The sequence below is a fragment of the Tympanuchus pallidicinctus genome, unplaced genomic scaffold (assembly GCF_026119805.1).
Source record: "Tympanuchus pallidicinctus isolate F22 unplaced genomic scaffold, pur_lepc_1.0 scaffold24, whole genome shotgun sequence".
In the NCBI taxonomy this organism is placed as follows: Eukaryota; Metazoa; Chordata; class Aves; order Galliformes; family Phasianidae; genus Tympanuchus; species Tympanuchus pallidicinctus.
The window spans coordinates 3021041-3045736 of record NW_026294741.1 but is presented as its reverse complement, the minus strand read 5'-3'; the positions used below and the strand labels follow the sequence as shown (position 1 = coordinate 3045736).

General features: G+C 45.7%; 1 protein-coding gene across 1 annotated transcript in view; it reads left to right on the top strand.

The window, feature by feature from the left end:
- Positions 1-97: 97 nt before the first annotated feature.
- The window catches only part of VPS53 (VPS53 subunit of GARP complex), a 49022-nt gene continuing 24423 nt past the window's right edge, over positions 98-24696 (top strand). Inside the window, exons 1-12 of the mRNA XM_052688531.1 lie at positions 98-217; positions 2113-2193; positions 3147-3196; positions 4001-4067; positions 14343-14429; positions 14684-14799; positions 15798-15917; positions 20353-20431; positions 21515-21658; positions 22332-22474; positions 22770-22911; positions 24377-24478. Of these exons, the coding sequence (XP_052544491.1) occupies positions 134-217; positions 2113-2193; positions 3147-3196; positions 4001-4067; positions 14343-14429; positions 14684-14799; positions 15798-15917; positions 20353-20431; positions 21515-21658; positions 22332-22474; positions 22770-22911; positions 24377-24478 (1215 nt within the window). The 5' untranslated portion in view covers positions 98-133. The remainder of the gene's footprint in view (positions 218-2112; positions 2194-3146; positions 3197-4000; positions 4068-14342; positions 14430-14683; positions 14800-15797; positions 15918-20352; positions 20432-21514; positions 21659-22331; positions 22475-22769; positions 22912-24376; positions 24479-24696) is intronic.

Below are 24696 nucleotides of genomic sequence, written 5' to 3'. Positions count from 1 at the left end.
CACGCCCCTTTGGAGACGCGGCTTTTCCCATAGGCCACGCCTGGCACGAGGCCACGCCCCCAGCCCGGCAGGAGGAGCGGGGCGGTCCTCCCGCATCCCGGCGTGCCCCGCGGCCCGGAAGCGGCGCGGCGCCATGGAAGAGGACGAGTTGGAGCTGGCGGCCGGGCTGGAGGCGGCGCTGGAGTTGGCTCCTGCCGTGCAGGCCGCCATCGAGCAGGTGTGGGGCCGGGGGAGCCGCTCCGCACGGGGCCGGGCGCGGGAGGCCGCCGGTGAGGGCCTGCCGGGCTCCTGCTGCGCAGGGCCGGGCCCGCTGTTGGTCCCCGCCGCAGTGAGCGGCCTGTGAGGGGCGGCTCCGCTCTGCTGGGAGCCGGGAGGCTCTTGGTAACGCCGAGCCTCGCTCTCAGTGCCTTTTTAAGCCGAGCGGCTGCGGCTCACCCAAATTCAGGCTGACCTGGGTGAGCGCTGCGTGTGGCAGCCCCGTGTCCTGCAGTGCGTTCCGTGTCCCTGGAGCCACATCTCTGACCCTCGCGGCTCTAATCGCACGCCTGTTGTTTTCACGTGGGGTCGGCGTACCTCGCAGTGAGCTGCTGGGTAGTTCTTACCTCAGGAATGGCTGAATGAAGGGCCTGCTGAGGATGGTAGCGCCTTCCATTGCTTCCTATTCCTCCCAGTGTTCCAGTCCTGCTGTGAGTGTTCCTCACGTTGTTTTGGGCAGCACCTGCTGACTTTGCTCAGCAAGTGGGAGCATGCTGGCAAACCTAGGGCAGTTGTTTTTGGTTGGTGGGTTGTGATGAAGATGTAGGAGTAGCAGCTTCCCCAACCAGTGTGGCTGCTGGCAGCATTGGTGTCTGTTTGTGTTTTGAGAGTGAAATCCTTGCTGGCTTTTATCTCCCCTCCACCTCCTTGCTTCAGCTGCTGTTAATGCCTGTGCAGCTTTGAGATGAGCTGAACGTGCAGAGCATGGCTGGTTGTGGTACTGTGTCTGTGCTCTTAGAACAGGCTGATGTCAGAGCACTTTCCTCGCTCAGGCATGACCTCTTGTGTACTTAACAGGTTCCTGCTTCTTTTTGGCCGCCGCACAGCTGTTGTGTTGGACAGCTGGGACAGCAGTACTCTGTCAGTAGGTTGTATAAGGTCATAAATCTCAGAATCAGGTTGGAAAAGATCTCTCAGATCCCCAAGTCCAACCTCAGCCCATCCCACCGTGCCCTCTGACCACATCTCTCAGTGCCACATCCCCACGCTTCTGAAACACCCCCAGAGACTTCACCACCTCCAGGTTTTCCTTTAAGCATCCTCATGAAAACACTGCTTTTATTCTCTAAAAGGCATACAGTGGACAGTGTATGTGCACCGGGCTTTGTGGAGGCTCTGAGTGCCTGCAGAGGGCTGCTGTGTTTACTGGGTTTGGTTTTGGCCTCAGAGAGCAGATCTGATGGCTTTGTAGACATGGAATAAATACGGTACCAGAGAAGGGAATGCAGCATGTTTTAGTGTGTGAGGACAAAGAGCAAACAAAGCCTGACAGCTGCATTGCCATTGTTTGAGCTGTTCTGAGGACGGATGAGATCTGTTTGCACCACAGCTTCTCCCTTCCCTTTTCCATGGGCTGCAGGAATCACTCAGCAGATTCTATTTCTCTCCTTTTTTACGTGAGGGGGGCAAGCCCAAAGTCTCTGGACAACTTGTACAACCATTTCTCAATTTATCATGTTCTGCATTACATGACTGCAAAAAGCAACTCCCCTGTCTGTCACCACAGGGCCCCCGAAGCTCAGGCAGAGAGAAGGGCAAAGTCTCAGCAGGGCTGCCACTTCCAGACAACACAAAAGCACTGGAATGCTTTGAGATGCATAATTAATGGCTCGTGTGTCCTGGGAGTTTCTTGTACATGATGGATTATGCTTATGCTGGCTTTGGAAGCATGCATGTGCATTATCTCTGTATTATGAGGGGCTATAATAGGTTGGGGACCCCTGGAGAACACTGCACTGCTGTTTGTGCAGCCTTGTCAGAACGGTGCTGTTGCCCAGTGGTGCTCCATAAAGTTACAAAAACTAAAGTTGATGTGTTGTTGATTGTTTGGTTTTTTTTCCTCCTTTCACCCTTCAGGTATTTCCCAGCCAAGACCCCCTGGACAGAGCAGATTTCAATGCTGTGGAGTATATTAACACTCTCTTTCCCACTGAGCAAGTAAGTTGTGCTCACAGCACACCCCTCTCCTCAGTTTGAAGGGTAACCTGGCTGAAGGCATCCTTAAACCTATATCTCAGTTTAATGTTTATCTTCTAAACATTACTGTGCGTATACTCTGAATACTATGATGATAATCACTTCTTAAATTAGCATTTAATGATGTTCACTCATTGTGCAGTTTCTTTATACGCAAAGCATTTGCTGGAGTAAAAGTTCTGCTTTGATCTGGAGGCATAAATTAGCTTTCTGTACTTTGGCAGTACATCTCATAACTTGCTGTGTGTCAATCGTTGGGAATCCTCAGTATTTTTCACCAAATGAGACAGTTGTTGGGTGTGGGATGTCACCAAAGAGTCATCCATGTTTGAAACCTGTTTCTTCTTCTCAGATGTAAGGAATGAGTTGACCACAGGGTCTTTATCCACCCTTGGTCTTCCCCTCATCAGCCCCAGGGGCAGTTGTGAAAGGAGGTATTTCCCAGCTGAAGGCTGGACTGGGAGGCAGTTCCATTGCAGGTGTTACCATGTTTAAGATCCTCTGCAGAAGCTGCCTCCTTGGCTTCCAGCTGTCTCTGTTTAGTTGCCTGGTGGTGCTGGCTCATCCTTTTTCCCTTTGCCAGTGCAGAGCTGTTTTTCCTCCCAGTAATACCTGCTGTATCTCCAGCAGGCTCCTGCACCCAAGTGCAGGGTGTTGGGTTCAGCAGGAGGCCAGGGGAGGCCAGAGCTCTGTGCTGCCCACTGGAGGTCACTGTCACCTCAGCATTTCAGGACAGCTCCTCCAATCACAGGGACGCCCTGCAGCCGACTTGTTCTGTGTCTTTTTCTCCACCTGTAAAAATCATCACTCTCCTTCTTGTAAAGTGTGGTGCATAAGAAAGGGTGAGCTGTCACAGCTGATGTGGGTCAGAAGTTTTCTCCTTGTAACGTTCTTTTTTGTTTTTCCTCTTGTAGTCTTTGGCAAACATCGATGAAGTTGTCAACAAAATCAGATTGAAAATAAGGTAAGTGTTTCTCCATTTCATTGCATCTCAGATGGAGTAGTCTGGTTGCCACCAGGGCTTCACAAGTACATCCTATACTGTAGCTAATTGGAGTTAATTTGCTTAAAAGAGAAGGACAGGATCAACCTCAAGTCTAATAGAGTGAGAAAGAGACAAAACTATATCACTAATGGTAGTTATTTGTATTTTGCTCTTCTTTGTCCCCTTCAGGTTATTTTAGCTGGTGAATTGCAAAGTTGACCTTTGAAAAGCAATGAGCTGTGTAGCAACGGGTACCAAATTTTAGTACAGTTTGGAGGTTGGAAGGACAAACTATCCAGAATACTTGGTTGCTGAGAAGTTTATTTTGTTTGTGAGGTCAAAATAGCAATTGTTAAAGGCTCTCCTTTCGTTGGTTATTGTTATTCATACTGTAAATATAAAATGTCAGCAGGAAAAAAACCCTTAGATTTTCTGTGCAGTTTGACATTGCCAACTTGAAAGAATTGAGACTGCTCTTTACTGTTGGAAAAAAAGAAATTGAAACTGACAAGAAACAGCTAACAGTATTGCTTCAGGGAGGAGAAATGCTAGAAGCTCCAGTTAAGTTAGGTAACAGGTTTTTATTTTTGCAACAGGAATTTCAAATTGTGTAAGATATTGATGTCCCACAGAGAGAAAGAGGGAGGAAGAAACTTGAGTTTGGTGTTGGTTGGTAACAGCAGCTTCCCGTTTTTTAATGCCTTGTGTAAGTCTCAAAGTTCCCAGCTGATGGGGCATATTGAGAACGGATTTGACACGATAGTTTTGTTTTATTTTATCCAGGAAGTTGGATGACAGCATTCGAACTGTAGTGAGAGGACAGACCAACGTGGGTCAGGATGGCAGGCAGGTACGTGCGCCTCATCGCAGGCAAAGCCAGCGGTTCTCATCTTGTGATGCTGCACTGAGGATTGCTTTGGCGGGCAGAATCCTGCTCTCATCATGAGGGGGGTGTTTCTGCTGCCTTTTGCCCTGCTGACTTCCTGAGGTGCTCGTGGAGCAGCTGTTCTAACCTGCTTTCTGATCGCCCTGCAAAGGGAAGCAAATGAGAAATCAATTTCATAAAGCAAGAGCAAGAACAGGAGGCTTGCAGCTGTGCCATTATGTGGCTAATTATAAACTAACTGGATTAAACAGGTAAAAACACATTTGCTATTGAGTAACAATCAATAAAAGGATATTTTGCCTTTTAACTAGGTTGTTTGCTGAGGTATCCAGGGCTGCTGTGACTAAGCTTGATGACTGACTGCCAGTTCATCTTGCGTATCTTATTCAGCTCCCAGGTTTTCATTTGTCTTTGTCTTGACAAATGTGTTTGCTCAGAGTTATGGTATTGACCAGCACAGCTATGGCTGTGGTGTTTGTGAACACTGAGCTTGGACTCTGTGATATTGGATTTTGAGGTATCATTTGGTGCATCTGTATTTCCTGTATCTGTTCAGACCAGGAATATTATTAATGTCTCGAATCATCCATCATTCTGCTTTCTTCTGTGTAAACAATGATTCTTGTGTTTTAGTGCTGGATTTAAGAGTAAGTTGCTGGGTCATTGCCTATCCAGAAGGGCTTCTCCAGCAATTCTACTCCTTGCTGCAGTAGCAACTGGTGTGTATTTGTTCTGTTCCTGTGATAGTACCAGCTCCAATTTCACTTTTTTTTCCCTCTTACAAAGTCTGTTGTGTTGAAGGAATAATTTCTGTGCAGACTGGATGTTAAGGCTGAGCAGGAAGTGGTGAGAAGCTCTGCATGGGGAACAGAAGCAACTGAAATTAAAGCATACATCGTTGACTGACCTCCAAGGGGCTGTTTGTGCAGCCCTGTATTCCAAAAAAAAAAAGAAAGAAAAAAAGCCATTCCTGTGCTTTGACATATTTCCACTCCTTGACACACTGAGACCCCAAAACGGTGCAGTCCATCCTTTCCTTGGAAACCTGTGCTGTGAACAGAAGTGCCCATGAACCTTGCTATTGCAGCTGCTTGAGCTCAGAGTGCTGTGTGGTTACTGAGAGATTGGATCTGGAAGGTGTTTTGCAAATACCTCTTGCCTTCAGTGAGGTTCTCACCTAACATTGCACCATGCAAATGGTAATCAGAGTTATCTGACTGCGTGGTATCAGAGCTGAAGGAGCTGTACTTGTCTGGGGGGAGAAATAGTACCGTTATTTTTTGATCTCTGACTTCCCAGGGAAACCTCAATCTCAGATGCAGGGGGAGGACAGCAAAACAGTTCCTCTTTGAGCCCAAGGGAGCCAGGAGAGATTCCCTGCCAAGCCCCCTTCTGTGCTGTCTGTGTTAACTGTGCCAGCACTGTGTATGTGTGGGGCACCCAAACGGGGCACATAAGCAGCTACTGTCCTTGCAGAGCACATGCCATGGAAGAGAAGCTGATTCAGGGCACTCAGCCTTGGCTTTTCCATCTCCTGCCAGCTTGAACTGCCAAATGGAGGACTGGGAGTCTCATGCAGGCTGTTGGTTCAAGTACTGCCCGAATCCCTGGGATTACATATAATTTTGCTAGCATAGTAGGAATCCAGTGATACCTAGAAGACAAACCAAGGCTATTTAGCCTATAACAGTTTGTATTCTCTTTGAGTGTCATTTACCAAAGCTGCCAGCAATGTAGCTTTCCTCAGCCTTGCTGAGAGCTGCACCTTCACAGCTGTCCAGGAGAGGGGAGCCCAGCCTTGCTTTTCGGAGCAAAGTGGTGTTTTGCAAGATAATGGAGTGCTACCAATGCAGAGCTGTCTGAATAATGCTGTGTGCTGTTCTCCCAGTTAGAACAATCTGAATCCATCAGGCCCAGCGGTGAGTGTGTGGAAAGCAGCTGTGGGAACGTGCTCTCCGTGCTCCTTAAGCAAAAAGAGACCTCAGGGTTTAGTGAGTTCAAAATCAATGCAGATTGAGCCCCTGCACTGCCAGTGTTTGAGTCCCCTGTGCTGGTGGTGTGGCAGTGGGTGACGTTTGTGTCCCATCTCTGGGGTGAGACAAGGAAGCAAGTCTGGGTGGTGAATGGTTGGTGTGGGAAGGACGCCAGAGCAGCTTTTTATCATTAGCCTTTAAGTTTTAAACAGTTTCCCAAGTAGTCTTCATCACGTGCTTGTATCAAATGGCATTTAGGTGTTAGAAAAAACACCTTTTAAATCTACAAAAAAAAAAAAAAAGTCAAACAGATGTGGCCCCAAAGAGTTACTTAAGTGGCTCTAAAGGCAGGAATGCTCTCTTGTCTCTGTGGAGTGTCTCGGTTCAAAGCATCTGCCTTTGAAATTTTGCCCTAGAATTTCCTCCGAGTGCAGGAGCCTTAAAATAGTCTGGCTTGTTTGGCTTCCCCTTCCTGGTGAGATATTGCAGTGGAGAAATCTGCAGACAATACTGTGAACTCCAGAAATTAACTCACTAACAAGCCTTTTATGGGAGGAAACAACAGTTGTGGGTGGAACATTCCTCTGCAGGGTGTAACAGCATTTTCCTTGGGAGTCCCAGACTTGGGCTATTTTGATGCCTTGGGAGAGGCTGGGAATGCAGAAGCTGCCATGGTTCTGCTGTAGCAATCCATGGTTCCAGCCTGTGGATTTTGGGAGCCAGCATTATCCTGTTTTCCCTCAGTGAGGTTTTTCTTCAGCTCTGCTGCTAAGCTGGAGTCGGAGCTGACCTTGCTGAGAGCTCTTATTGTTGTGGCATAATTTCCTCTTTGCCCCAGGGTGTAGTATAAAAAGTTCCCATAGATTTTTCCACTGGATGTGTAACGCGCTCGGTATGTTTTTATTTGTCACTCTTTAGTTGTGTTTATTGCTGAACCTTCTACATCGCCTGGCTGTAATTTTTTTGACAGCTGCTGACATGCCTGTGCTCTTTGTTTGGCTGAAGCTGCTTCACCTATCATGCACTGCCCTTGTAACAAGCAGTCTCTGCATTTGCCATCTAGCTTCATTAACCCTTGGCTGTATCTGCTCAGCCAGACACAGGTGCCTGCGTCAGCAAAGGTGAGGCAGCTTTCTGCAGTCCATTGGGGAAGGAAATGTGAACCTAGGGGGAATTCTAGCATCCCCTCTGGTTTTATGGCTTTACAATTTGAGTCTTAAAACAATGATAATAATAAAAAACCCTTTGGCTCTGGTCCACCTTCCCTTTCTAACCTGTACACCCAAAATGACTGAATTTGAGTAGGGAAAGACTGTTCTAAAGAAAAGCTTTGCCGTTCCTAGAATGGATCCACTGGAAGGAACCCTCCAGGACCACCTGGTCCAACAGCCTGAGCCCTGCAGGGCCAAGCAGCAGTCGCTGCTTCCCCAGACACCTTGCAGCACTGTGCATACCCTGGTGCATTGGGACTCTGGCTTGGTCAAAGTGCTGCAGAGGAAGTGGAAGTGCCCTGGGCTGGGAAAGCCTCGCGTGTTTTTCATGGCTGAAGATAGTAGCTGATAGCTCAGATTGCTTTGCTTGGCTCCTGCTTCTTTGCTTTGCTCCATGAGAACAGTAAGTTGTTTTTTTTCTGAACTACAACGGCGCAGAAAAGAGGTGGCAGCTGCTGTGGTTAAAGAATACAAATATATTCTTGCTGCCCAGCCTGAACTCAGCACAGCAGTAGACGGCTTAATTAGTCATCCCATACTTTGGTAACCACTGCTGTCCTCCCTCACTGCATGTAAAAATAAACATGTCTGAGCTCTGCAGCTGTGCAGAGTCCCAGGCGGTCCTGCGTGCTGCAGCCTCCGTGGAAGGAGGAGATGTGTCTGGCATAGAGAAATGCCCACAGGTTATTGGGATTGACAAGGTCATAGATGGAATGATGGGAAAGACTTCTTTCTTGTTTTAATAGCAAGCAGGAAACGTGTTGCAGAACTGATGCAGGGAGGAAAGGAGAGACGAAGATGAGTGGCGAGCAGGAAAAGAGAGTGATGTGCAGATGCTGAGGATGGCAGCAGGAGAATGGTGCTCCCCTTCTGGTGGTGTCAGCCTGGCTACCCACGTTCTTACTGACATGGCCACTGGTGGGTGCAGCAGAAGGCAGAGCTGCCTTTGTGCAGTGCCTGCATTGCATAACCATGCTTAGCAAGCAGCACTGTTGCTTCAGGTCCCTTTCCACCCCCCACCTGTTTGTGTTGGGGCTTGATGATCTTCGTGGTCTTTTCCAGCCTTAGTGGCTCTTTGATTCTATTCTGAAACACAACCAGGCAAGTGGTAGCTTTCACTGTGTGTTTTAAGGTGATGAATGGATGAAGGATAAATTGCTGTGTCATTTTATATATTAAAAAGGAAAAGTCACACCACAGGTTCTCTGGGATTCCAGCCCAGCAACTGAAGTCCCAATGTTCTTTCATAGCCAGTGAATAATCACCAGAAATTGAGCTGCCAAAATGAATAAAAAGTGAGAATCATTTACAGCCATTTCCCTAGTGAGTTGTGACAGTTGGGCAATGTCCTTCCCCTTGAAGAGGCGCGGAGCTTTTTCTAGCCCAGAACATGTTTACTGAAAAGGATTTCAGGTGGCTGCCAATGCCAAGAAGAAATAGTGCTGCTTATTATCCTTCTGGCTCCTGGCCATTAAAACTGGCATCTGCAACTGCACAGAGAGGTCGGGCAGAATTTCTGCCATCTGCCACAACGCTCAGTTCAAGGCACGTCTGAGCGTGACCTTGCCTTGTGCTCCTATGGCAGGAGGTGATGGATGCCCGTGTCACTGCCCTGCCACCCAGGGCTGGGCACCAGCTCACGTTTTGTGCAGGCAAAAGACATTTTGTTTGTGACAGTGCAAGCTGCAAAATGAGGCTGGGCTGTGCCACAGCTCAGTTTGGTTTGGATGCCAGCAAAGCGAGAAATCCAGCCTGGAAATAGCAGTCCTGACAACAGGCAGGAGGTTCTGTGTTACTGTGGAACTTATTCATTTCAATTTTTCCCTCTTTCTTTCCTTTTTTTGTTATCTTCTGTTTTTGATGTGTGTTCAGGAGTTGAGCACTATGTGAGGTATCACCTCTTGCTTCACACCTCCTGTCTGCCAGTGTTTGTGCAGCTGTTCTGAGCGCAGGTTTTGATTTCTAAGCATGATTCAGGGGTTAAGTGAAGGAACAAAAGCAGCAATTTTAAGCTTGGTGCAGCCCTGGACATAATCTGTTGATTTAAAGCATCCTTAGTGCAGCCTTAGTGGTTAGAACTAGAACTGATGACAGAAAATTGTATTCTTTAGCGATGATTGTGGTAGTTACATAGTATTTGATCGAGTCCTAGGGTTGAAATTTGCTAAAATTAAAGCCAGGGGTGCTGAGCCCATCAGATTTGTCTGCCCAGGGAAGCATCTGGCCGTCTGTGTGCTGTCAGAATGCTCTCGTGGACCAGCCCCTCTGCTTGAGTGCTACAGCTAGAGCTGCAGTGGTTTATCCATAGCTGTGAAACTTAAAGGCTTCTCTAAAATGAAATCAGGCTGAGAATAAAAATGTATTTCCACCCTTTCTCAGTCTGGAGAGACTCTTTGTATGATATTTCAGTGGCACAAATCAGGAGTCTGGTCACAGTAAGCACGAGTTGCTTTGAAATCTCTGCAGCTGAGGCTCTTTGAGAGTTGGGAATGGGAACTTGTTTTCAGTCATGGTCCAGAGGCGTTCATTGATCAGGGCTGTGAGCGTGGCAGCAAATGAAAGGAGCATTAATACTCTGTGCTCAGGAGTGGGGACCAATCCAGAAGCATTAAATTCTCAGCATCCTGACCGCAGCCCGATTTGTAACATTAAAAATTCATTTGGATGCTGCGAATTTGGCAGATGTGTCAAGTGTCTATAAAGTACTTAGCAGAGGGCAGCTTTCTGATGTGAGTAATGACATCCAATTGAAATATATATTGGCCAGAATCAAATAAAAGGAGCGTGTCTCTAGAACACCACCAGTGAGCATATGGAAGCTATCAAGGTATTTTAACTGTTACTGGGACAGAACAAAGCTGACTCAGTCCTAAATCTCAGAGTTCCCAAAGCAAGCAAGCTGCCTCTGAAAATGTGCTCTTTCCCCACATGAATGACATCTGGTAATAACACTCTCCTCTAACTGCCCTGTTTGTGTGACTCCTGGCACTTTGTTGACTTGCTCCAGTGCAGGGACATGCAGTGCATGGCTGGGAGGGATGGGGCAGCACCGTGGCAGATGGTGAAGCTGTGTCTTGGGTAGAGTGGGGGATCATAGAGTCGTAAAGTTTGGAAAGACCTCCAAGATCACCAAGTGCAACCATCACTCCATCATGCCCAATAAACATGTCCTCAAGTGCTGCATCTCCATGATGTGACACCTGGGCCATACCTGCTGTCCTCCTGGGGTGACAGCCACCATGGCTGTGTTCCCCTGCAGAGCTGTGGGGATTTGCAGGCTGTCAGTCAGGCTTTGTTTTCTGGCTTGGCCATTGTTGCTGTGGCTGTAAATCACTGCAGGGTTAACTTTCAAAGGAGCTTCACTTTGAAATACTGAGTTAAAGTTCATGTTGGCATTGCACTGTTAAACTCAGTCTCTTGCCACCTCTCACTCAGGTTATTTATTTTCCCCATTTTGCTGGTTGGGAGATCAAGCTGAAAGATGCCACAAGAGATGGTGCCCTCAGAACTGCTTGGGTCAGTGCCAGTGAAGATATTTTGCAGGCAGTTTTTTCTTAGTGATTCATGCTGTACCTTTACTCCTCTGTTGTTCTGTAGTGTGTTTGATGGGCTTGCTCCTGTTGCATCTCAGGGTGAAGAGGTTTAAAGAGCTGTGGCTGGTTGGTGTGCTGTGCTTTTTTCCTGCTGCTTTACAGAATGTGATGACTTGTGGAGCTCAGTGTCTGCCTGCCTTACCTGGGCTGGATGCAACTGGGCTTTCCAGCTCATGGGTGAACTTCTCAATGTTCTGCTCTTCATCCCTGCTATTAACCCAGGAGCAGGGGAGCTTTGTTGTATTAACACAGAGAGGCTGAGAAACAGGGCCAGGTAAAAGTGCATCCCATTAAATGGAAAGATTCCTCTTCCTCACTCCAAGAACTGGCTGAAGAAAGCCAGAGCAGGAGAAAAGCAGAATGCCCAAAGCCTGTTGTCCTGCATGCTCTCCCTGCAGCCTCTTGCTGTGTTGCTGCCCTCTTTCCTCAGTGTACCACTGCTGGGTGCCCTGGGACGAGTAGCTGTGGCCTCTGTGGGCAGCAGGCTCCTGCCAGGGCTGTCCTCAGCTGCTGCTGGGCACTTGGGGACTGCAGAGGTTGCATCAGGTTTCATAAATAATGCTGCTGGGTTAATTGTAGCTTGCAGGCTCAGTTGCTGATTAGAGTCATATGATGTTGTTCCAGTACATCGCAAGCTTAATTTCAACATCCTCGTTTCATATAACCATGGGTGATGACATATCTGGGTATTTCTTCATTTGTTAGTAGTCCTCAGCCCTTGAGATGCTTTAGGAAAGGAAGTGCAATAACTTCTGTACGTCAGCTGGGAGTGCCATCAATTTGCACGTAGGGCAGGAGACAAATTGGTGCTGCACAGCAAAGCCTGCGTCAAGCCACAGAGCAAGGCTGGTTGCTGCTCTTTGTCATGTAAACCAGTTCTGTCCTTGAGAGCAATTCCTATTCTCTTGGTATTGTTCTGCTTTTAGAATTTCTGTCCAAAAACAAAAGCTGTAACAAAATGCTTTTAACGTTCGTGATTCACTGTCTTTACAGGAGCAGAGCGTGGCTTTACTGGAAGGGAAAGGCATTCTTACCAAAATATAAAGTGTGGTCTTTAACACATCTGCAGTTTCCCATCTCTCATTTTTATAGGCAAGAGAATAATCGTTTATATGAAGTAAAAAAAAAAAAAACACAACAACTTTATTATGCCTTAAAGAATTAGATCTGCTTTTTCCTTCCTTGGATTGTCGATTCCTTCTCCCTGAGTAAGGAGCACTGCTGATCAAATATGAGGTGGTTTTGCTCTTTGCATTTCTCTACCTTCACACTCAGCAGAACGGTGGAGTGATTTGGTTTAATTTATTTCCTTCCCACACGTGCAATATTTTACTCTCAGATGCTGCAGTTGAAATGTTGCAGCCAACATTTTTCATTGGTTTCCTGAAAGAAGAACCATTACAAGGTTTAATTAGGCTTTGTGAGCTGAATAACACTTGCAGTTCGTTCTCAGCTTCCCCTCAGGTCTATCTGGCAGTGCCTTTCTGATTAAGAAAAAGGGATTTACATACAGTGTTACCTTGGGCAAATCTGATGCATGCTTCAAGAGAAATATTTTCATCTTTATTATAGAAACTATATTAAAAAAAACCTGCACGCACATTAACTAGTTTCTTCTAACTCAAAAAAGAAATGTGCAGCTCATTCACAAGAGCAGCCCCTTGAACTAGTTGCAGATTTATGTCTCGATGGCTGGGCAAGTCTTTGGAAGCAAGTTTCAAGAGATGAAATGAGTGTTTATGAGCAGTTCTGTGTGTGTGGTTTTTGTTTTTCTTAGCAGCTGTAGGAATGCATGCCCTCCCCTGAGATGCACACACAACATGGATCAGTCTCCCCACATTCTGGCTGTGCTGCTTGCACAACAGCAAGAGGCCTCGGGGCACGTGTCATCTCCTTTGTGCTTTCCAGAGTCTGTAAGGAGGTAAAAGCAACAAGTGTCAGGACCAGGTGATGACACCAGTTTGCCTTTTCTTGGCAGTTTTCAGTGTAGGAGAACAAAACCCTGTTTTAATTTGCTCAGCATACCGGAGGCAGCGTGCTCATTTCCTCCAGAGTGCAGGAGGACCACTGTGCCTCAGGTACAGAGCTGACTTCTTTATGCAGGCCTCCTCAGACCTTGGGAGAAGCAGTGCTGTGTGCTCAGTGGCTCACAGAGGCACGAGCTGCAGCCAGGGGCTGGGATTGAGCACAGAGGCTGCAGTTAAATATGTTGAAAGGACCATTCTTTGGTTTGCGTTTAATTCACGTGCCTTTAAATGGGATAGAAAACTTTATTCCAAGAGAGGGCCAGGCTGGAGCCAAATGAGAAGGTGGTGGTGTTCATTTCTAATAGAGCTGTACCTGTAGCTTGGTGAAGTGCTCATTTCATTTATTGAGCATGCCGTGCGATAGCTGTGTGACACTAATGGATAAAGTGTTAACTTTCACATGATTCAGAAGATATTTCAGAGGAGACTTTCCTCCTCTGGAAAATGAATTATCAAGCGTTTCCAGCTTTTAGACTTTATTGTAATGCAGCTACATTCCAACAAAACCTCCTGGCAGATAGTTTGCTGATGCGTTTTTAAAGGAAGATGTGTTATGTTTCTTTGCTGGAGGAGCCTGCAGCTAGCACCATAACCTTGGTCATGGGGCTGGATGCAAAAGGAGGGGACAGAAGCCTTTCTAACAGCGGGAAACAAAGTGGAACTGGGGCTGGGAACGTTATCAGAGCAGGAAAGCAAAATGGGATGAGTTACTGCAGAAAGCAGATTGTGAATGTGTGATTTTTTGGATGTGTGGCTCCACTCCCTGAGCCCACGTGGATCTGCACTGTCTGGGTAAGGGCAGATGCACCACGGCTGCATGAAGGGGACCAGAAGTTTGCAGGAAAATAGCACAGAAATCCAAACCAGCTCTTTTCCATGCTAGATCTCTGTAGGTACTGCAAAACTGTCCTGCAAAACTTCTGCTTTTGCTTGTGTGCATGGGATCAACAGAATAGGCGTTGGTCTTCCAGCAGGATGGTATCCTGCTAACGGTACTCTGTGCTCTGTATGTTGTGCATTTTTGATTGAGAATTGATCAAGCAGAGAGCTTTTAATCAGAGGTTTCCTTTCCCTGCTCTAAATGCTTATTGATCAGGAGTAAGCTCTACTTATTTTTCCGCACTTAGTGAGTGGACGCGCACTGCAGCAACCTCAACCCCAGTGGATCATGTCACAGTGCTTCCGTGGAACATCTCAATCAGATTTTACTGAGCATTATTGTGTGGTTAAGGAAGCACCAGTCCACTCAGGCTGAAATCCCACCCTGCCCCTTGCTGTAGGTTGGCTTTTGTTGTGCTGATGATCTTTTCTTTGTAACAGCACAGCTCCCCTTGCTGACCCAGCCCAGGATGCTGTGAGGAACAGCTGTACATTCTTAAAGGTGAAAACTATTTGTGAGCTTTCTCTCCACTCTGACCTTGGTTTTTTTTTTCAGGCCCTGGAAGAAGCCCAGAAAGCCATTCAGCAACTCTTTGGTAAAATTAAGGATATTAAAGACAAGGCTGAAAAATCAGAACAAATGGTGAGTAGCAGTTTCCCCTTAGCCTTTAAAAGGGATAAGACACTGATTTTTGCTTCAGTCCTTATTAAGAAGGGAACGTTTTTGTCTTTGGATGTAATTTGCTGTCAAGCTTGTGTTGAGCCTGTACCCTTGTCCTTGTGTCAACTTGGCTGTAGAGCTAACATGGAGTTCCTAAGGGAAGAGAGAGCCCTTCTTGGCTCCTTACAGTTTTGGTGCTTGATATTTAGCCAGATTGCTGTTTTTTCATTCACTAGGTTAAAGAAATCACACGGGACATCAAGCAGCTGGATCATGCCAAGCGCCATCTGACCACCTCCATCACCACCCTCAACCACCTGCACATGCTGGCAGGGGGAGTGGACTCACTGGAGTAAGCATGTGAATTTTAGTGGCACTTTGACCCTGCTGAGTTCTTGATTTCAGAGCAGGCCTATAACAGCTGCTTATATCTCTGGAGAGAAGTTTACTTAATAGGTTGGGAATGAGAGTCTGGCTTCATGAAAGTGTAAGGCAGTCTGTTGAGTTAGGTGTCATCACCAAGGATGTGCAATTCAGAGGTTTGGGGGATTCTTAGCAGTCTCAAACTGCAGTGGGATCTCTCTTTCTGAAAGGTCTGCTCTAGTTCTGAAAACAAGTTCGGAGAGGCCTTGCAGCTTGTGCTGTGTACAAAGTGGGATTAGATGTTTCTAATAATCCTTCCTGGTTGTCTTTTTTTTTTTTCCTAATGTGCTTGAGGAATGCACAGGCTGAGGAAGTTCAGCTTTTACATGTTGCATCTGTGAAGCTGCAAGACCCAAGCACAGCCTGTTCTTGGATTGCAGCAAATTCTGCACGAACACTGGGTTGTCGAGTGGTCAGAATTAAATTTTACTTGGGCTGCTGTCTCCGATGGAACGATCCGAAAGGTTGAAATAAAAATCAAGTTGGTTCTTCTATCAGTTCCCTGTGAAAATTATTAACAGAAAAACCAAGGCTAATGGCTTTTCAGTGTAACAGTTCTCCCTGTGAAGCTTTAACTCACACTTTGTGTGCCATGATGGACAGCATAACTCAGGTCATTACGGTGAAATAGCATTTACTGCCTCCGGACCCTTGCTGGGAAGAGGATGCGTTGGGTAGTTTACACGTTCTTTGCCAAGTGTTGGTTTGGACATTTATGTTTTCTGAAGCGTTGTTAGATGTGTGCTGGATTGGTTTATTTTAGCATCAGTTAAGTGAAATTTTAATGCTGTATTGGAATGTTAATGAAGAATTGTGTATTTTAGAAAAATGAATGTCAGCGAAGGCCATATGGATGAGGTAACCTGGGAACTGCCACCCAGGATTTTCATCAAACTCCCCTTTGTAAATGTTTAATTTCCTCTGCAGGGCTATGACCAGAAGGAGACAATATGGGGAAGTTGCCAACCTTCTACAAGGCGTTGTGAATGTGTTGGAGCACTTCAACAAATACATGGGGATTCCTCAGATTCGACAGCTTTCTGAAAGGTAAAACAATCAAGCACTGACCGCTCACATCCCTGCTGTGCTGGAAAGTTAGGCAAAGCATTAGGCAGAAGCAGTTCCTAAAGATGGTGGCCCTTTGAACCCATGGTTGTGGCAAACCCTGAGGTGAAGCTTTCTTTGCTTCCTTACCCTCAGTGATGCAGTCGGTGACGGGGTGAGTTGTAGTGCAGATCCAGAAGGAAGTGCCTACTGCTCTCAGCAGTGGAACGTGGCAGCTTGATGTGACAAAGCCACCAGCTCTCCTGGGTCTTGGCTTTGGTTTGGCTTTGTATTTGGGTTTCTCAGGAACAGGGCCCTCCCTCTTCTAGGTAACATGTCTGACCCAGCCCAAACCTACTCTTCCTGCTTTACAGCAGGCTTCACTTCCCTTGCACCACACGGCTGATATTTACTTAACAGCCTACTGTAGTGCTGAGCACAGCTCAGAGGTTAAAGCCACTTATTAACATTAGGGATGAACCTTCTTAATAATGCAATCATATCTGATAGCATTTCTTTCCAGCTTGCAAATTGCACATCTGTCACCACCATCCTGTTGATACATGAGGCTACTTTGCTCATTACAAAGGTGGCTAGAGGAGTCTTCCAGGCACTAATTAATTTAGTGGTGACTCCCTTTGCTAAGATGGCAGCTGTACTGTGTAGTGATGGAAGCAGTGTTTGAGTGATAACTGTAATAATTCACTGTCAGTCTGTTGGACTTCCTTTGTGGTATGGATACCTCTTCCAGAAAACCCAGGTGGAACTCATGACACTGAGCAAAATAAAGATCCACCCTAAATCGAGAGGGAGAGGTGGAGCCTTATTTTAGCAAAGTATTTGGCCATAAGCATTTGCTTAAATGAGCATCAAAGAGAGATAAATTCAGAAGAGCGCTGACATTTGTTTAGGTTGTTGTCTGTTCTGACCTCATGCTCAGGAAGATAACTTGATTTATTTTCTTCCAGATTGGTAGTGACAGAAAGCTGCTGTCATTGGCCATGGTAAGGCCACAGATAATTGAAGCCTCTGTGCAGAATTCTGGCTGGCTTTCCCCTTCTAATGGACAATTATTTAATGCTTTCATAGTTGCTGATAATTAAAGAGATACTGAGTCGCACCAGAGAGACTGGCAGAGGCGTGGAGGAGAACTTCCTTTGTTTTTGTCTCCTTTCAAGATGAGGGTCAGAAAAGCTCAAGACTCTCTCCTATTTTTAGCACTGCTTTTAGGGCTTTTCTTCCAGTATTTACACAGCACGAGTTGCACCATCTGGTAGTGATGGAAGATGCTGCTGGTGGAGTGAGGAGGGCTGCACGGGTGGCGCTGGGAGCTCTGCACTGCTGACACCCAGGGCAGGGAGGTCTGCCTGAGGCCATGCCCAGTTGCAGCTTGACTCCATGTGGAGGTAGGAGGGCCCAGCTTGGAGCTGAGTGTCCTCTCTCTTTGCTTGGAAACACTTTGTTGATTCATGAAACATCAAAGGAAGTGTACCGGGCTCCTCTCAGTGCTATTTTCAGACTGAAATTGCTGGGGCTTGGTATCTCCTGGGTTGGTTTAATAGTGCAGCTGAAGGCTCTCCTGAAGGCAAAAGTGCATGGGTAGGTTTTGGCACAGAACCTTTGGTTACCTACAGTAACCAAAGTGTATTATATACAGTAAATCTATTATATGCAGTGCTGAATGAGCAGATTCTCTCTTTAATAAAGAGCCTTTCTTCCTTGGTGTGGATGGAGCAAAGCCAAATATAAATAGGAGGCCATGGGAAGGAGAAGTGCCTGCTTGGTGTTGTTGGATGGGAGCTTTGTCATGGGGTGCTCGATTCAATCGAAGTTCCTGCTCCTGGATGCTGTGAAACTAATGATGTGTTTTCAGGATTGCTTTCCACCTGCTCTGTACCCTTGAAAACAATCAAAAATCCCATTGTAAGCATTCATTGGAAACCTGACTGAGCGCTCAGTTGGGTTCTTGCAGAGGTCCCGTTGGGTATTCATGTACAAAATAACACAGTTCACATCCAAAAGAGAATATTTTCTTAATGATATTCCTAAAATGACTTCAAATTTGGTGTAATGGAAGCTGTTTGTCATAGCAGAAAGTGATATTTTGTTCTCAGTTCCCTTCTGTTTTCCCTCTGTAGAAGGAGCATACAATTAGCGGTCACCAACCCACCCATGCATGTTGCTGAAGCCTGGCAGAGAGTGGAGAAAAGCTTGGAAAGTATTTCCAATAAAGATGATGCTAAGTTGTTTGCCCCAGCAAAACGGGCTCGCTCAGCCCCTTTGCATCCCAACAAGATGCCAGGCATGGTTTAAGATTTCTGGTAGCTTTGGCTGAAGCAATTATGGCTTCTAATAATTTCTGTCATTTGAGATTTAAGTGTGAGGTTTGTTTTGTTTCGTGGGTGCTTTTTTTTTTTTTTCTTTTTTTTTCTTTTTTTTTTAAATATTATTATTTTAGTGGTGGAGAAACAGAACAAAAGCCACTAATAGTAAAACAAAAGTCAGGAAAACAAAAATCTCTAACCCTCATGTAACCAAATGTTTGGGGGGAGGTTGGCTGCATGTACCTAAAGCTCCAGCTTTGATTTCCCTACACTACCCTTCTTGTGCAAAGCATGCAAGAATGTGCTGGAACTTATTTTGCTGTTTTGCCATCAAGAGATTATTTTTAAGCAGGTCAGGTTTAAAAGAAGATATTTCTCTTAGCATCCCAGCTCTGCAAGACATTCGTGCAAGTTTCTTAATTGAAGGATATGAGAATCCCCATTAAGAATACCCTTAAGTACTTTCCTGAATCAAAGCCTAAAACAACAAAGCCTGTGGACAGGGCTTTTAACTGCCTGACCGTGCCTCTCTTGGGTTTGTTGAGTCTTCAGGAATCTGGCTGCTCTGCTCTTCAGTGCTGCAGCTGCTGCCTGATGGGAAGTTCCACAGCTAATGGCTGCAGTTATTTATACAAACTCATTCATTCCTGTGAAATTCAAGACTTCTTGTTTCTTCATTGAAAAGATGCACTTTTTCAATCCATTTTAAGCATCTTTTTGTTTTGTTTTGGAGGAGGATAAGAGGGCTTCGTTCTGCGATGCTTTCTCACATTAATTGATGGGGTTTACTTGTGCAGTCTAAGCAGGATTATGGTTGTAGTTTGGCTGCTGGGCTGAGTTCTCCTTGCTTAAATTTCTTGCTCCTTCTATTTCAGCATTTAGCACATCTCTTTTGTTTTGCAGCTATGAGGGTGTTAGCTGTGGATCTCTACCTGGAAAGGTATTTGGGTTTCCAAACATTCCTGTGAAGCAGAGAGCTTAAGTGAGACTTGTGTTTGACATCACAGGCAGGAGGCTTTTCAAGCAGAACCTCCACAGAGAAATCCCAGATAAGACGGGTCGTACATACAGCTAAATCATTATAAAGTCACATTTCAACCATAGCTTTGGAAGGACTAGAACTTTCTCCATTTGGCAGCGTTCATTTAGCCAGGCCTTTGTCCAGCATTGTCAGCTCAGCTCTTGGTGTTCCAGTGAAACGAACCTGGAAGGGGCAGATTAAACAAACAGATCAGTCCTTGTTGATGTTGAGGATTCGTAAACAAAAAAGAAACCAAACAACAGATTCTTTCCACGATGTGAACAAATGCCTTCACAAAACCCATCCTTTGAAACATATCAGCCTCAATGGAAAAATCTGCTGTTTTGAGTAATCAGTTTAGTCCTTCAAGTGTTTCCAGCATTATAAAAAGTGATGGAAGAATTCAAGGGCTGCAGAGGGGTGTGAGGGTCTGACTGTTTGTTTTGGCTCTTTCCAGCATGTGTAGGCATTTCCATTTCTCTCAAAGTATCAATTAAGCCATATTGACTTTTATTTCTGGAAATTGGAAGCCTTATTCTCTCAGCTAAATAAAGAGCGTGATTGTGGTCTCGTCAAACGTTTTCATCCATTTCATACCTTTGCTCTTATGCTTCTTAAGTTGGGATTTATAGGATAAAACCACAGCCAGCACAGTTCACATGGATGCATTTAAAAATAGGTCTGTGCACCTGGAACTGTGAAAGGTTCATTATGAAGATGGAGACGTTCGTGTTAGAAACGTGCTTTCTGAAACTCGATCAACATCCACAAATGTAAAGACCTGGCATTAAAGGTGCTGTGCTGATTTCTCAGCTGATTAACTGGCTGTTATTGAAATACTAAATTTCAGCAGCACGAGAGCATCAAGGACTTGTATTGATGCTGTACAGATGGAGTTGTCATCCAAGTGTCGTTCAGGGAGAAAATACTTTCACAGTTTTGACATAATGCCTTCTTAGTGTGGGTGGTTTTTTCTTTCAGGCTGCTTTTTTTGTCCTTTAAGAAAACCTTGTGGAGCTGCTAGCTTTTTCAGTCCCCTTCAGAGCAAGGTGTGCAAAATGGAACAACGTTGTGTCTTTTCTGTCATCATCAGGGTGAAGGCAGCACAGAATGAATTAGGACAGCAGATCCTGGCTGACTTTGAGGAAGCCTTTCCTTCCCAAGGTACAAAGGTAAAGTTCTCGCTTGCTGAAACCTTGCCAACTGAATTGTCCTCAGCTTCTACCTCGTTTTACTTCTGGATCATCCTGGTGACTTTCAAAGTCAGACTATTGTTAGAACACAGCTGTTGTAGTGAGGTCTGCATGCTAGTCAAGGAATACCCCAAACACTGAGTGTGACCATATAGATTGCAGTGGGGCCATGAACCCTTAGCATCTAACCCAGGTGTGTCTCTCCATATTGCTGCTTATTTGTCAGACACGAAAGGTCTGTGCATGCCTAGGGGAAGCCAGGCACCAGCTGTCTGTTGACACGCTGCCATCAGATTTGTCTCTGGTTTACTCAGCACAGATACAGATCTGGGCAAAGGCTAAGGCAGCAAGCGTGCTTCCCCCAAATTATGAATCCAGACGTTTGGGAGCAGTATGGGAGTAGGTGTGAAATAGAGTTTATTCTAAAGAAAATGCTAGTTCTGTCTTTCAAAAGACCAGCTCTACTGGTTTCTTCACAAAACTAACAGAAGTACAGAAGGGAGGAAAGTAGTTGGAACAGATTCTTGGTGAAGGGCGGATCTGCGTGTACATGAAGCAGCTTCAAAAGAGCATTGTTTTGGTTTTTTTTTTTAAATGCTTCTAAATCTTTTTATTCTCCACTATCATCTTCGTATGGGCCAAAACAGACCAGCAGGTGCTGCTTTCTGTTGCAAGCTGATCATCCCTAGGCTGTATTTTCCACATTTGTTTGGCCTTCCTTTTGCAGAAAAGAGGTTGTCCCGTGGCAGACCCTTTCCTTTAGCTGCTTTTCAGAATATGTAGGACAATGAAGGGGTTTGCAGAAGAGATGGGATGACTGTTCTTATTTGTGGAAGGAGGTTGCAGTACTTCTGCAGTAGTTGAGCCACAAAACAAGTTTTATGGCCAGGGAAATGGAGGGAGCTCAATTTTCATTCAACCGAAGAAAGATGGTTAAGTGATAACACTGAGAGCATGAGAAGAGAGTAATGGAAAAGGATTAAAACAAGGTAACGTGGATGCAGTACAACTTACAATTGCCCTTCTGTTGTTTAACCTTAAATCATCTGTTTGTTTTGACAGAGACCTGGTGGACCCAGCAATGTCCTGCGTGATGCGTGTCTCGTCGCCAATGTCCTGGATCCCAGAATCAAGCAGGAAATCATCAAGAAATTTATTAAACAACACCTCTCAGAGTATCTGGTCCTTTTCCAGGAAAATCAAGATGTAAGGAAAGCATTGTGAGCTGCATTGGGATTTTGTAAATGCTCCTGCAGAGCAGAGCAAAATGCAAAGTTCATGTTTCCTCAGCTTCCTGTGGCAGTCTGGGTTTGACCTGAGGGCTGGGAGCACTGACATGGACAGGCTGGTGGGTTGGGAGGCTACCAGAATGACTTCCTCTCTTCTTAGAGCTTAAGTTCAGAGGTCTGCACTGTAACAAATAAATAAATTCAAGTTAGATGTGCTTTCTGCCCTCTGAAGTGTTGGAAATTTATTCTGATAGTTGCAAACCCAAAAATCTTAAAAGTAAAACAACACTAAGAGGAGGAAAAGGGGGGGTGGGGGACTCCAGGAAACGGATCAGTCTTTGTAGCTTATTTTTCAGCTTCTTGTCCTGATGATAGAAACATTCCATCCTGTGCATGTTGCAAGAACTCCTTTAGAAGTATGTAGGAACACAACCCCACAGTTGTGTTCCAGGAGTTCCAGCATTCTCATCCCTCTGTTCTCTTGAACCTCTCAGCGAAACAAAGCGGATGGTAGGACAGAATGGATTATTATCATTGGGCTGAGTTTCCAGCAGCACCTTCGTGCACGAGATTTTCAGTCTAGCATGAATTTGAGCACTTCTAGAATTACTGGCAGCTGCTGCTGCTAAGGGTGGCGTTCTCCTCCTCAGGTCGCCTGGCTGGATAAGATCGACAGGCGCTACGCGTGGATCAAACGTCAGCTGGTGGACTATGAGGAGAAGTACGGGCGCATGTTCCCCCAGGAGTGGTGCATGACGGAGCGCATCGCTGTGGAGTTCTGCCACGTCACCAGGTAGGCTCGTGGTGCTCCCCAGCAGAACCACGCTCCTTGAGGATTGGCATCCAAACAGGACACACAGCTGTGCGACCTTAAAGGTAGCATCCAGATATCTGTGGTGAATTTGCCCGTGGTTAAGAGCAAGAGTGAAGAACTTGAGAAGTTGTTGAAGAGAGCATCTTTAAGAATTAGCTTGATTTATGTGATGAAAAGTGTTGCTAGGGAATAGAATGAGTTACCATCTCAAGTTTTGGATCTTTCTCTTTATAGAAAACCACGTTGTTTTTCCTGTTTTGTCACCCTCTTTCAGGACAGAGCTTGCCAAGATAATGCGTACAAGAGCAAAGGAAATTGAAGTGAAATTGCTTCTGTTTGCAATCCAGAGGACAACCAACTTTGAAGGACTTCTGGCAAAGCGCTTCTCAGGCTGCACTCTGGCTGATGGCACAGTGGTAAGGGGATTTCTAAAGAGCAGACCCACAGCTTCCTAGGGGGAAAAAAGGGCCCAACTCACACACAGCTGCGGTAGTGGGAGACCTGAAAAGATGTCACCTGCAGCCTTCCCTGGCAGGTAGAACATTTAGTGTGACTGTGCTCAGTGGGTTGCAGTTGGGAAGGAAACTATAGATTGTGTACTTTTTTGGTTCTGCTGGGCACTGCTGTTTGCAACTGAAGCCACATTGGTATGGAGAGCCACAAAATAGTTATGGTGTGGTGACTGCATCATGTTTGTTTTCTGCGTGTTGATGACACGTTATAACCAAAAGTTGTCTCTTTTGTTCATTTCTTCTTACCACGTTTACCACAAGGTCCCAGCTTTCAATCCCACATTCTCTTGGGTTAGTTTTTCTTGTAGGGCCATTGATAACTTCCATTTTTCAGTGTCTCGTTTGACAGATTGTAAAGCCAGAGCCAAGAGAACCTCCTCAGTAAATTTCTCTGGGGTCATCTCTGTGCTTTTTCAGCCTGAAATCTCAGGCAGGTGCTCTGCCAGCTGATTGCCCTGGGAGCATAGAGCACACGTGTGACTCAGAAGCTACTGCTTTGAGGTTCACTGCTCTGTCCAGCTGGTGTCTGGAAGCCTACTTAGATGTGCTAATTCCCCCTACAAGATAAGCCTGCCGGGCCTGGTTGTTATTTGTTGTGGATCAGTAGGTGCTGCTAATTAAAAAAGGAAGTCTTGTAAGGTTTTCCTCCTGGCTGAATTTAAATCTCTCAAGAATACAGCCTTATTTTTATGACAAATTTCATACCAAATTTGCAGCTTTAATTAGATTTACTTCACTGGTTTGTTGTTATCCCCATGGAAAAGGTAGGCACAGAAGCTTTTGTAACAGAAAAAACAGAAGGGGAGGATGTATGTGGCTTGAAAAAAAGAAAAAGTATTTCTCCTTCCCTCTTTGTGATGTGCCCTCAAGCTTTGACACTGATGTGTGGTGGGGCCAGTAAAGGTACTGCTTATTCCCACTAGCCCACATTAGAATTTGTTTCCTCAAGAAACCCACAGCTCTGAGCAGGAGCACTTGGTCCCCTTTTCAGTGTGGCTATGCAGCTTGCCCACAGCTGAGTACTTCCACAGCTCTGGTCCTTTACTAAGGAATAACCAGAGGCCAATACTCTGCTGCTGCTGCCTCTTAAGCTTTCTGAGCTCTGGTGTGTGGGCTTTGAGGGGGTGGAAATTTCTCATTAATCAAAATGCCCCTTCCAGGGATGATTAAGTGAGTGAGTGTGAGCATAGAGAGCTTCGCAGCTCGAATGCTGAAGAGGAGGTCTGCAGTTGCCTCTGTGCTTGGAGAAGTCAGACTGCTGTCAGTGCTTTGAAGGTCTCAGTAAAGCAGCACATGGCTGCAGTGTGTGGACAGGAGACAAAGCAGGCTGTTCTCTAAGGAGCTTCCTTTTTTGGTGTGTTTTTTACAGAAGAAGCCAGAAGCACCTCCTCCTTCCACCAACCCATTTCTAGAGGATGAAACTGGGGCAGAGACGGATGAGATTGTAATTGAAAAAAGTGATACAGACAAAGTAAGTCTTCAGAGCTTTTCACTTGTCAGTGAGTCAGTCTGTGTCAAAATCTCGGGTGGCATCTAAGCTTTTCCAATGACATTGATTGGAAAGGTTTGTTTTCACAGCAATTAATTTAGCACAGTTTTGGTTCCCTGGGCAGCATGCTAGCTCCCAGTATGACTGATTTGCTGTGGCTCATTTCACTGAAACCAAAGCAATCTTTATTTCAGTTAATA